We start from the raw sequence: 12710 nt of genomic DNA on the forward strand, positions 1-12710 counted from the left end.
AGAAGGAAAACTCTCAGCAAACTACTTCACAGTACCAGAAGATTAAAATCCAACACAATACACAATGTTGGAGTAAAGCAGCAAGGACTCGCCATGACAGAAAGAAAGGCGTTAATCTCTGGAAGCTGCATGCGGGAATTTCTTATACCTCTATGTTCTTGCATCCATTTCTTGATTAAGTTATACTTAATATTATTTGAAATGAAGAAAGACTAGTGTTTGGGGCCGGCAGGCCCCTGTGCCTCTGAGGATTCCTGATAGGCCTTATACTCTAGGCTCAGCCCTCATCAAGTCCCATATTCTTTCTCCCCTTTTCTGCACCCAATGGATATACTTGCTCATTGCTACCAGGACCCTGTCAACATTTCCCCCATTTGTTTTCAAGTCCATACACAATTTATAAATGCGTTTTCTTTCTGGTATAATGTTTTGCTGATCTCTGCCCACAGCTGTGATGCCACAAGATCATTACATGCACTGGTAGGACTGTTAGATCCAAGCACTAGAAATGAGGGATTCTCCAGAGCTTTGGTGTCTGGAAAAAGATGAATATCCATCACAGTTTATGTAGCTATAAAATGTTGCGTAAAGGGTCTTCAATATGATTCTATGGAACTAGGAACAAGCTGTTAAAATAAGGGATATTAAGCAACTCTTTGTGGGGCAGAAAACAGGCTCAGACAGGCCTCGTGTTGAGCTGTCCTAGAGCCTATTTCAGTGTAAAAATACTCTGAAACTTATTACTTCCTTCTAATTGCCTCAGTGGCAGTGGAAGAAAAAACTACTGTTTGCCTATTCTGCATTACTGTCAATCTAAATATTTGAAGACACCCATCACTTTCTCCTATTAAGGTCAATTTAAGCAAAATGGTTCCACTACAAAAGTATAACTGGATGTGTGAACACCCCAGAGACAGTCACATATGACAATCACACATTGAGAAGACATGGCAACCAGTGGATTTCTACAGCAAGTGGGAAAAGACAAAATAGCCATCTTCACACAGATATTTCTCATAAGATTCTGCTCAAGGAAATGTCATGAGTATAAAGCAGCCCTTCATCTTCTTTCTGTAGGCTAAATATGCCCATTTTCTTCTTTGTGTCTCCTCAGGTGTCTTTCCCTCTGATGCATGTGCTACTGACTCGCTGTAGGAAAGTAGAAGGATGTTTTGCCTGATGGGTGGTACACGGCACGGAAATGGGATTTCAGAGGCTCCCTCTGCCAGTATTTGCGTCATACACTGAATCTGCCAGCTCAGTATGGGTAGAGGATTAGTTCAGACAGCTCTATCAGCCAGCCAGAGAAAAGTCTGCCTTTGTATACCACATTAGAAACAGCAAGTGGCTTTCCAAAAGAAGGAAAGAGGCTTATGCTGTTTACACCCCAGACTGATTCTCACTAAGCTGCTATACAGCTTCCTTCACCCATTCTGCGTCCCCAAAACCGTGTTCTGCACAACATGTCTGTGATTATGATATGATAAATCCTATTTTCTTTCCAGGGACTCAATTAACAAATGTACATGAATGTCACTACCTAAGAAAGCATGGCCATTATTCCCATACCAGCATGAGGGATGAAGATGTATTTTATTTAACTTTCTTATCCATTAAAACCACTTTCTAGGGAATCCAGGCTTCATCATTATACCATGGCCTCATCCAGCCAGCAGTTAGTAAGTCCCATTTATTTCAGTGGGCAAGATTTAAGCCTGTGTTTTGTACGAACAAACATGCTTCACTCTGCTATTGGGATCAATGGAAGTTGAAAACACTTGACTTGTTGTTATGGCTGCTTTATCATTTCTGTGTTTGGCACACAGCCCACTGTATCTATGAGCAAAGCTACAAGTGACTTTCTTCACGTGGAGAACACTAGATTTTTCTCGCAAAGTTACCTGGGAAGTGAAGTCTGAGTGGTCCTTCCCCTCTCTGTTAGAATCGCTGCCTGAAGAGCCACAAGAGGGCTTCACTTGAGGGCGGGCAGCTGCTACTTTCTCCCAGGACATCCTGCAGGCTGCCTGCTCCTGGGGAGCTGCTCTGGAGAAAGCGGCAGCATCGGTGAAGCTTCGGCCACAGCGACAGCAGAAGAATCTGCAGCAGATCCTTCCACTGGACTGTCTGCTGGAAGCTACTTTGAGGGGTTACAAACTGATCTTCCCAATGTCCAATACCCACCAAATTTTCATAATCCTCACTGTCCTCTGAAGACCCTCCAAGTTTCAGAGAGATTGCTCCCTTGGAAAGGCATGATCCATAGGTCTTCCCCTTTCATGCCATTTTCTGTTTACAGTAGCAAAAACTGGACTGTCTGCTGGAAGCTACTTTGAGGGGTTACAAGCCAGAAGGAGTTCAGACAGTCCATGCCTATGTTGCCAGGGGAACTGATTGAAAGGCACCAGACTGTCTGGCTTTACGAATGGCTAACGAATGCCACAAAGAGGGCTTGGAACGAACACGTTTGCTGGGAATGGGGCCTCACGAACAGCTTGCTCATGAACAGCGGATTGGGCTGTTCGTGGCTTTTTTTTTTGTTCGTATTGCTGTTCATGCCCATCTCTACTCTGGAGCTCTCTCAGCCCCATCCACCTCACAGGGTGATTGTTGTGGGGATAATAACAACATACTTTATAAACCACTCTGAGTGGGAGTCAAGTTGTCCTGAAGGGTGGTATATAAATCAATTGTTGTTGTTGATATCTCAGTTTTCTTAGATAACATCTTTTTCAAACATACCAGATTCCATAATAAACTAATGCATCATCTCACACTGTAAATTCTACCTGCAGTCTTAGGAATCTAACTGCAGTCTTAGGAAATCAGTGCCCTCAGTAAGGCAAATAAACCAGCTTATCAGTGATTGAAAGAGACTGACATGCATCTCTGCCTTGTTGAACGTGAAAACAATTTTTTGAAGGATCACCAAGATGTAACTAAGGCAAATGTTTGAATGGGGGTGAAATTGATGGTTTGCTATTGAATTCATGTGGAATCAATATTTTTCAGAGACTCCTGGGTAGAGATGGGCATGAACCGCATTACGAACTTCAAAAACCCACGAAAATGGTGATCGTGTGATCGTGATCCAGCGGTTCATGATTGGCCACGGCCAACGAACCAGCGTTCGGGAAAGGCCTGGTTCAGTGCGTTCAGCCACGGTTTGGGAAGCCAGACAGTCCGGCGCCAGCAATCAATTCCCCTGGAAACGGAGCCGGGGGAATGCCTGAACTCTGTCTGCGCTCCTTCTGTTACCCTGGAAACCTGAATGGAAGCCCAGCTTACCTTGATTGGCAGGTCTTCCTTCCAACCACGGAGCTGCAAAGCAGTTAAAAGTTGGGAGAAGACACCCAGGGGAGGGAGGGGGAAGGGGGTGTCCTGTAGCCACGGGCACTCCAATCTCATCCCTGCAAACCCTGATAGGCAGCTCTGATGGCCAAACACAGACCTCCTGCATTGCTCAATGGGACCTGTGCTTATAAATAGCTGTGGTCTCCCAGACTGGGTTTCACTTTCAGCGAGCAGTGGAGTGGGACAGAGCTCTTGCTTGCCACTTGCTAGCCTTTGGGGAGAGAGACTGAGAGCCAAGCTACAAGTGACGCCTTACACAGGTTGGACACTTGTCAGCTTCCCTCAAGTTTTGATGGGAAATGTAGGCATCCTGGTCTTGCAGCTGTAATGGAGAGCCAAGCTGTAAAGCCAGGACACCTACATTTCCCATCAAAACTTGAGGGAAGCTGACAAGTGTCCAACCTGTGTAAGGCGTCACTTGTAGCTTGGCTCTAAGAGTATAATTGAGCTTGGATTCTTGTGGGAGTTTCCTAGGGGCCTTGGATTGGAGAGGGTATAACTCCAAGATCCCTTTTGCAATCTTGTCCAAACTTGGGTGATGGCTGTAGGAGAGCCTGCAAAACACTCCCCAGGAATATGGGCTCTCTAAGTGCCACGTGGGCCGTTCCGCACCCAACGAACTGTGAACCGCGAACCGGTTCAGTAATGGAAAATGTTTGTTGCGGTTCGCGATCTCAGGATCGGCAGCGGCACCGAACTGCGAACCGCTGGTTCATTACATTTTTTTGGTTCGCGCCCATGTGTACTCCTTGGCATCTTTTGTGTAGGGAATCTGGTTATGTAACATGTTTTAGTTTTAGGTGGGTAGCCATGTTCCTCCGTAGTAGAAGAGCAAGATTCCAATCCAGTAGCACCTTAAAGACCAACTAGATTTCCAGGGTATGATACTTTGAGTAAAAGCTACCTTCATCAGATACCCTAACAAACTCTGGTTTTGTTTAGGCTGAACACTCCCTCCACTGTCCCACTATGTGTATGATACAAAGCAGGAGTTAATTTTCTGTAAGATCCCACTTTAATATAGAGTTTAATTGTGCTACTTACTACTAGTACTGCAAATGTTCTATTATACATCATTTGGATGACACAGTGACAATTTCAACCTTAGAGCCAAATTAAAGAAGAATATATGAAACTATATATGCAACAATGTACCAAATAGAAACAATAGGCAAGGCTGCACCCAAGCTTTGTTGTTGCTGGGGGACATATGAAAAGCTATTATGAGCTGAGCCTGCAATATTCTTGCTCCATAAATGCTAGGCATATTAATCTGAATCAAGGTTTTACAAATGGTCCTTTGTGTGCAAATAAACACTGGATATGAACTCTCAGTGAGTGAGTGAGTGAGTGAGTGAGTGTGTGTGAGAGAGAGAGAGAGAGAGAGAGAGAAAGACAGTGAGTGAGTGAGTGAGTGAGTGAGTATAAGTGAGAGACAATATGCACTGCAAGGAGTGCAGTCTTCATCCCTGGTGCGGAGGCATTCCCCTGCATAAACAGATCTCCGAGTTGCTGCCTTTTAGCCTTCAGCCCTCTGACAAAAGCAATGTGTGCTCTAATAGCAGGGACTACAAATCAAAGCATAGCATTTGTTGCTCTCTTACAGACAAGATGCTCCCTGAAAATTCAATCAGGATGCATTAAACTCTGCATGCCTTGAGGACTTAGGTCACAGCAGGGGATCTTTGGAGCAGTGCATTGCAGCTGGTTCTTACCGAAAAAACCCCATTAAAATCCACCAACACCACTGGGGCTTTTCAAAGAGTACTGGGCTATGCAAGCTGTAACTCCATGGGATTCAGTTCTCTGTTTGCTCCCAAATAGTTAACCCACGAATAATACTTGAAAGAACCCAATCAACTACTGCATAGAGCGTATTTCAGAGGAAGGCAAACACGTTTTTCAGTGGATAGAGGATGCTCTTGGCTAATCCTTGGCTGAAGCATCCCATCTTATGCTATGGAAGTTTACTGGTAGCATGTTCCTTAGCCATTCAAGGTTGACAGTGGGAGGTGGCTATTGGTTCCTTAGGAAGTAGAGCTCAACAGCATAGGTGACTTCATCACATAAAAGAGCTGTGCTAATTAAACAGAGCTACAAAATTGTGCAGCTGTATGGGAGCAAGGAGCTACTCATCGTCCTTCCCAAATACACAGTGAAGGGGTTACAGAAAAGTAGCCAAGGGGGAGGCAGGCTAAGAGAACAGTGCCAACTCCTCCTATGTTGAGCGGTGTGTACTGGCTCCACACACTGAGCTGCAGAGCGACCACTTTCTTGAGTGCTTAATGTAGGTCCCTCTTTGTGGGGAGGGAGCTGAGAAGAACCAGCTAGGAGTCAGACACATACAGTGCTTCCACAGCATCACTGAGGCCCTGATTCACTCCACCTACAGCCAGAAGGCAGTTTTTCACCACAATGCTGGAGCAGGCACACCGCGGGGTTGGCATAGGTGGTAGGCTCTCCCATTTGTTCTTCCCAGGATGAAAGGCCTCAGCTGACTCCAGTACATCTGGCTGATTTCCTAGAAAGAGAGAGAGGATGTGCTATATATATGTATGTGTGTGACATTCAAATAGAAACATTCTACACTACATATTTAAAACAGTTTCAAAGTGAATGTAGCTTATGAAGATTTGGTGGGTTTGTACATTCTAGTTTTCTCTAGTTTTCCCATTTTAAAGTTAAGCTGTCCTCCATTATTCCTCAGCCCATGTATCCCAGCTCCTTTTCAGTTCATTTCATGAATCTGATGAAACAGGAATTTTTGCCTACCTGTTTATGCCTCAGTAAACCACGTAAGTGCACCACAGCACTTCCTGTATATTTGCACATGGAAAGCAACTCCGTAAGAGCTATTGGAGGGCACTGAGTGCAGCAGTAGTAGTAATTTTGGGAAAATATCTCCCTGTAAACTCTACAATGATTTCACTTGGAATGGAACTATCCTCACCTAGTCCTCCTGCTATGACAATTCTTCCTTTCAAGTAGCCAGCTACGAAATCTGCTCGCCGCTTCTTCAGGAAGGAAGACCGCTCAATCTTCACCCAACCCCCTGGAATTAACCAGATTATCCATTAATCAAGATTTTCCATGATTGATTGAAGCTGTTTACTTGAGAGAAACTGAGAGATCTCTATAGCTCTAAGATCACAAAATACAAGAGGATTGATCTATGCGTTTTCCTACAACCACTGGGCATGATCTATCAAGGTGATAGAAAGTCAGCTCTACAATTTGGAATTTGAGGCAATCTTATAAATGCTATTGGGATGGGCAGATACATAGACACCCTGATATGTCTAAGGCTAAAGCATTTATTCTCCAGGAGAGGTCATGGCCTCAGTTTGTTGTTCAGTGAAATATCCATGGAGCAGCTGAGAAAACACTTTGTCTTATACTTCAACTGAGGTCTTTCATGTGGCTAAACCAGACACCTGGGTTCAAAGGTTTCACAGAATGCCATGTCCCCTCTTCCTGTTGATTTATTTAGAGGCAGGACAGCTTAGGATAGAGCTCAAGATTTGACTCTGCACTCAGAAAAACATCCACAACTTGTGAATTTTGCTCTGAAAACATAACAGCCATTACACTGATGAGTAGTGCCAGGATCGGTCTCCCATTCATCAGTTTTCAGTACAGAGATAAACAACCCAGGGGTTTATAGCATGCTCACAGCAAACTGAAGTCATTCTTTGGTGGATGGATTTCATTAACATTTTAGAATCTGTATGTTGCCCCAACTTAGCATGAAGCCAAAAAATACTAATATGCCCACCTTTGCCTTGCGTATATTATTCTTAGTTACGCATAATGGAAAACAGGTAAAGATCCAAGCAGAATGCACCTTGCTCAATATCAAACACATCTACATTCTTCATAAATTTGGGCTGACGGTATAATCGGCCTTGTCGCAGTCCCCCGATGCTGAAGATGTTGTCATCTGTGCACACAAAGCTCGAGAAAGCCCTTTTGCTGGGGATGCTGGGGAATTTGGTCCATGATCTAGTCTCGATGTCAAAGACTTCAAAGGCATTCACAGCATATTTGGATTGCCTTCCACCTGGAATGAAGAAAGGAGTAAAGTGAAGAGTCAATGTTGCTTGAATCATCCACCGACCTACAGCAAAATTTGGGTCTGGATCTGGAGATGATTTGGCAAGAGGAGGTGAGATGGGACTTGTGGAGAGTGCAAAGGAAGGTAAAGGAGGCCCATAAGAAGTCAATCATTGCCACTAGAAGACTGCTCAGTTATTCTGCAGTTATTACTGCTTAAGTGGTGGCAACTTTATTACAGTCTCCCCATTTATGAAGAAGTTCAGTCATACAGAAAATTCTGTAGTTCATTTGGAGTACAGGGTGGCCATGAGAACATAGAAATTGGCTCTCTCTGGACTAAGCAGCCTTGATAGGAGATAATCACTAAAAACTAAGGTCCTCCACAGCACTTTAACAATACTGATGGCTTTGACATAGGTACTAATAGAATTCAGTCCTACTCCAAGGCCATAGTGGCTTGAATAGCATAACGTTCTCTTTATCTAACAGACAGATCTTTTGATTTTAGTTGTAAGGGTGCTTTTCATACAAAATGTAAGGTACATTTATAGAGTATCATTTCTTGCAAAGTGTTTCTATAGAAAGCTTGTCTTGTCCGTTTCTTTCTTAATAACTATAGCTGTCCATCTTGATCAGCACATTTCATTCCCTCTCTAGTCCCACTGGACAAGTTTCCTTGAAGTAAAATACTTGATCACTGAAGTATTCTTTACATCATTCATGGCTGCCATAGAGTAGTATGCAGAAACAGTCTTTATCAAGCTTGCAGTATATGGGAGAGTCCATGATGCAGGAGGTCAGAAGGAGTCATATGGAAGCAGATGGATTTTAAAGATCCAGCTGGAACTTGACTTCTTAGCTCGAGACTCATGCCTACAGTATGTTGCATATCCATGTGAAGAGCAAGAGAATATTGGCTGCCATCACGTTGTGAAGGATGGTTTCAAGTTCTGCCCTCCCAGAGCCTCAGTCATTCGCTTTTAAACAGAGGCTTGGAATGGCGGGGGCAGCGGGGTGGGCTTGACAGTTTAAATACTGGCCAGCTGACAGAGTTGAGAGTTGTTTGGTTTGGGTGGGAGGCAGGGCCGGTGCCAGAGTTTCTGGCGCCTGAGGCCAGGGGCAGCTTCAGGGCTGTTGCCTCCCCCATGCGTGCACACCCAGACTGCATGATGATGTCACTGCATATGACATCATCACACAGCATGCCTCTGCAAGCTGGCCCCATTGGCATGGCAGGCAGCTGGGATGGCGCGCGGGTGGCCTCCCAGCCCTCCCCCTCAGTTGCCCCGCGCCACCCTGGCCACCTGCTGTGCCTGGCGCGCAGCTGTGTGCAGGTGGCGGCAGCAGCGTGGGGCAACTGAGCAGGAGGGCTGGGAGGCTGCCTGCTCAGACTGGCCCGCACTGCCGCTGCCAGCACGCGCTCCTGGATGAGCGCAGCAGCTGTGGACCAGGTGCAGCAGGCGGCCAGGGCGTCACCTGGGCAGCTTCCCAGCCCTCCTGCTCAGCTGCCAGTGCTGTCACCACCAGCTCTGCGGTGCGCGCCCCCACCAGCACTTCAGCGCTCGAGGTGGCTGCTGGACCCGCCTCCACAGACGCGCTGGTCCTGGTGGGAGGATTAGGTGGTCTGCTGGTTAGCCAGGGAGTCCACTAGGGACTTTAGGTATTTTGAAGATAAGTAGAGTTGGGGTGCTTTTCCTGTCAAAAACAATGTAAAGCCTTTCTGTTCCATGATATGTCTGAATCAGTCATACAAGAAACCTGTTTGACACTGTTATGCTTTCTCAGGCCTTAGCTCTCCAGTAACTTTGTTACTATAATACTGAGAGGACGGGAGAACAGGAAAATAAAGAAACAACCAAACTACTCATACCACTGAAACAAAACACCAAAACAGCATTCTTGATATCCAGTTTGTCATCCTTTTCTCTGTAACTTGTGGGAACATTCATCCCATTATTTAAGAGCAACACTACTGGAGTTTTTCCACCCCTACAAGAGGCAAAAGTGGGGAAATGCACAACATGATGTGAGTATCCTTATATATGAAGCAGAGAAGGGTAGAACTCAACGCAGAGATATAGTTTTAGGTGACATCTCTGTAATGCATGTAATGTTCTAGTGTGATAAACACAAATTTAGCAGGTGAACCATTTCCTGGCATGGACATATGCTAGACAAAGCTTCACCTGATACATTTCTGGGTGTCCAAATGCTATTAAAGCACAGAAGCAGGGCCAGCTGGCAATCTTAGTTACCTTGGGATAAGACAGGAGATACATAAAACTAAATAATATGTTTTTAAATGGTTCTGTATCATTCAAGTTGTTGGCTTTGACCTAAAGAGCCCAAATGGTCTCAGTCCTGGATATCTCAGGAAATTCCTAATTCTGTGTGAATCTCCCCTTGATCTAAAAATGAACCTCTCATTCAGGTACCAATTTATTTAACAACTGCATAAAGCTCAGCCTTTTTTACTGCTGCCCTGGTGTCTTGGAACACCCTTCTTTTGAGCATTTCACTGACCTCCATCTCTGTGGGTGTTCCACAGAAAGTGGAAACTATTTTTGTTCCAACATAACTTCCTGACCCTTCTTGCCTTGGTTTTTTTTGATGTTGGTTTTATTATTGCAACTTTAACATTTTGTAATACCTTTTGTTTGCTTTAGCATCTTGTACACCATTTTGGAAACAAAACAAATTTTGTAAATAAACACAAAAATTCCATGAGAACATAAAGAGAGTTTTTCCCCCTTTCCCTGTAACTTAACAGACCACAAGCCATATGTCAGGTATTTTATAAATAATTTATGACTCCATGGATAAATATGGCTAGATCACATGTGCATTTTCTTATCTTGCCTGACAGCAAGATCTTTAGTTTCTGTTGTTCAGAAATATTCTGTAGACGGTCAGTCCAGGGAGTAATATGTTGGTTGTGGAGCAGATTGTAACAGGGGCAGTTAAAAAGGATATGGGCAGTTAAATCAACTTGATCCGAACAACGGATACAATAGCACTTCTCAGGGGGCATTTTACTAAAATGACCCTTCGTCTTAGCGGAAGATTATGCATTGCATCTGAGTAACATAAAAGAACGTCGATATTTTGGAACTGTTAAGTAGAAAAAATATTCAGCCAGTTCAAACATTTTCTGATAGGATAGGTGAAAATAAATTGGGGAGCATTTCTAATCTGCTCTGAATTTTAATGTAGCCCAGTCTTTTTTAAATGTTTTTTTACATCTTACAAGGATTTCTGATATTTGAGTCCAAAAATACTTTTTTTCAGGAAGCCCAGTATATTTGGTTGCATTATCCCCTATGGGGGAGACTTTCCATGGGTCTGGAGGATCTATTTTTAAAGAAAACTAGACCAAATAGTTGGACGGATAGCGCTGCGGCTCTCACTAACATGCAGTTCCATGCAGATCCTGTGCTCCCACCCTCCACCCTCTATCATCTGGTCAGCAGGGGGTAAAAGCTCAGAAATGGGCCTCCCAGGTGCACTCCTAGGATGGCGCATGATCATCATCACACTATTCCAAAAGCGCTCCTGCGCTTTGCAGCAGGCTGAATTGGGCTCAAATTGGCCCGCTGGGAGGGTAAGAAGACCTGGCAACTTCTAATATTCAGACTGGATATACTGAATTGCACATCCCCTAACAGCCAATATTATGAAACTGGACTGAATTAGGCATTCTGATTATCTTTTAACATTTCTTGTGTGTCTGCTTATTTGCTTAAGATAGCTAGGAACTCAAACACAGAGGTATCAGGGAATGATACCCATGTGGCTAAGCGGGTCTCCGGTTTTCCTGTTCATGATGTCACTTTACTTCACTATGCATTTTGTTTATTTTGCTGATGCCCAGCAACATATGGCCAGGAACTCAACAGTGAGTAAAGGACAGAGTTGGGCTTTAATGGCAACAAAATGCCACGCATTATTTTATACATGAAACTAAAATATTTCTTCACCTGCTTCCAGTTCATAACTTCAGGCCTGAAGATTTCAGAGAACTCTGTGGGGCCTAGAGCTGTAAAAAATTTAATAAAGGGCTCTGCAGCAAACTTGCAAATATTCACTTGCAGAACACAAATGGCATCTACATGTTCATCAAGGGGGAAAAACTGCAGATCAGAAGAGGCTTTTTAAAAAAAGACCACAATAAAAAAGTGTTGTCAAGTGTGCTAGATGCCACCACTGATTGTCACAAAAACAAATTCTTCCTAGCAAATGACTTTCTGCTAGCAATAAAATATCACACATTTATACTAAAAATCCTAGCCACATAAATAATTTATTGCTCTGGAATCTTCCATGGCAGGGGAAGGGGAAGGCTGTTACCCCCCATACAGACAGGGCAGGCAATATGGGAAACTCTTCCCAGATTTAGCATCTGGTCACCCTACAGGAAAAGAAGGCAAGAAGGGCAATTTCAATAGAAAACTTGTATTCAGTTTTGCTGTTTGAAACTGCGTTAGTCTGTCTGTAGCAGTAGAAAAGAGCAAGAGTCCTGTAGCACCTATAAGACTAACAAAATTTGTGGTAGGGTATGAGCTTTCATGAGACACAGCTGCCAGTGGGCGCAATGATAATGAAGCTCAAGACAATGCATCCACCTGGACTGAATCGAGACCTAGGTTTCCTATCTAATTACCAATGCTGATTTCTCCACACCCACTACCCCTCTGCTTACTCCATCCTATCCAATCACGCCTGCTATTGTCGTTCATTGGCTATTGCCATTCGGCTCCTGTAATAACACCACTCTCTAAGATATAAGGACAGATGGACTCACGTTCTAGCTGCATCTGAAGAAAAGAGCTGTGAGACTCATGAAACCTCATACCCTACCACAAATTTTGTTATTCTTATAGGTGTTACTGGACTCTTGATTTTTTTCTCTAGGTTATTAGCAACCTTAGCAAAGCTTCAAAGGGTAGGCACATGTGAGGCACCACCACTGAGAAGGCCACATCTCCAGCTGCCTTAGTTATGTGGGTAGAGGTACCAGGAGTAAATGTTTGAAATAAGAACCTTAACTAGTGAGCTGAAAATTGTTGGAAGAGGAGGATCCAGCACTGTCTCTCTCCTCAGGTTTCAGAGGGGGACAAACCAAAGAGTTAGAAAGATAGAGGTCAGGGCACTCTGTTTACTGTTTACTATTGTTTACTGCTGTGACTGTACTTTAATATGCAGATTGCTATTCTCAGGATTTCCTCCTCCTGACTTCCTCCCTCTCTCCCCTTCTCTTCCTGGTTTTGTTCCAGGCAACATCTCTTGCCTTCTCCTCCCTCCAT

General features: G+C 44.1%; 1 protein-coding gene across 4 annotated transcripts in view; it reads right to left on the minus strand.

The window, feature by feature from the left end:
• Positions 1-4382: 4382 nt before the first annotated feature.
• KLHDC8A (kelch domain containing 8A) overlaps positions 4383-12710 on the minus strand; it is a 51377-nt gene continuing 43049 nt past the window's right edge. For 3 of the 4 annotated variants that reach the window (XM_054979237.1, XM_054979238.1, XM_054979239.1), the window contains 3 exons: positions 7196-7411; positions 6302-6403; positions 4383-5872 (listed from right to left, as the gene is read on the minus strand). In XM_054979237.1, coding sequence (XP_054835212.1) covers positions 5679-5872; positions 6302-6403; positions 7196-7411 — 512 coding nt within the window. In that variant the 3' untranslated portion in view covers positions 4383-5678. The remainder of the gene's footprint in view (positions 5873-6301; positions 6404-7195; positions 7412-12710) is intronic. The other variant, XM_054979240.1, reaches the window with a different exon arrangement.

The sequence above is a fragment of the Eublepharis macularius genome, chromosome 5, assembly GCF_028583425.1.
Source record: "Eublepharis macularius isolate TG4126 chromosome 5, MPM_Emac_v1.0, whole genome shotgun sequence".
In the NCBI taxonomy this organism is placed as follows: domain Eukaryota; kingdom Metazoa; phylum Chordata; class Lepidosauria; order Squamata; family Eublepharidae; genus Eublepharis; species Eublepharis macularius.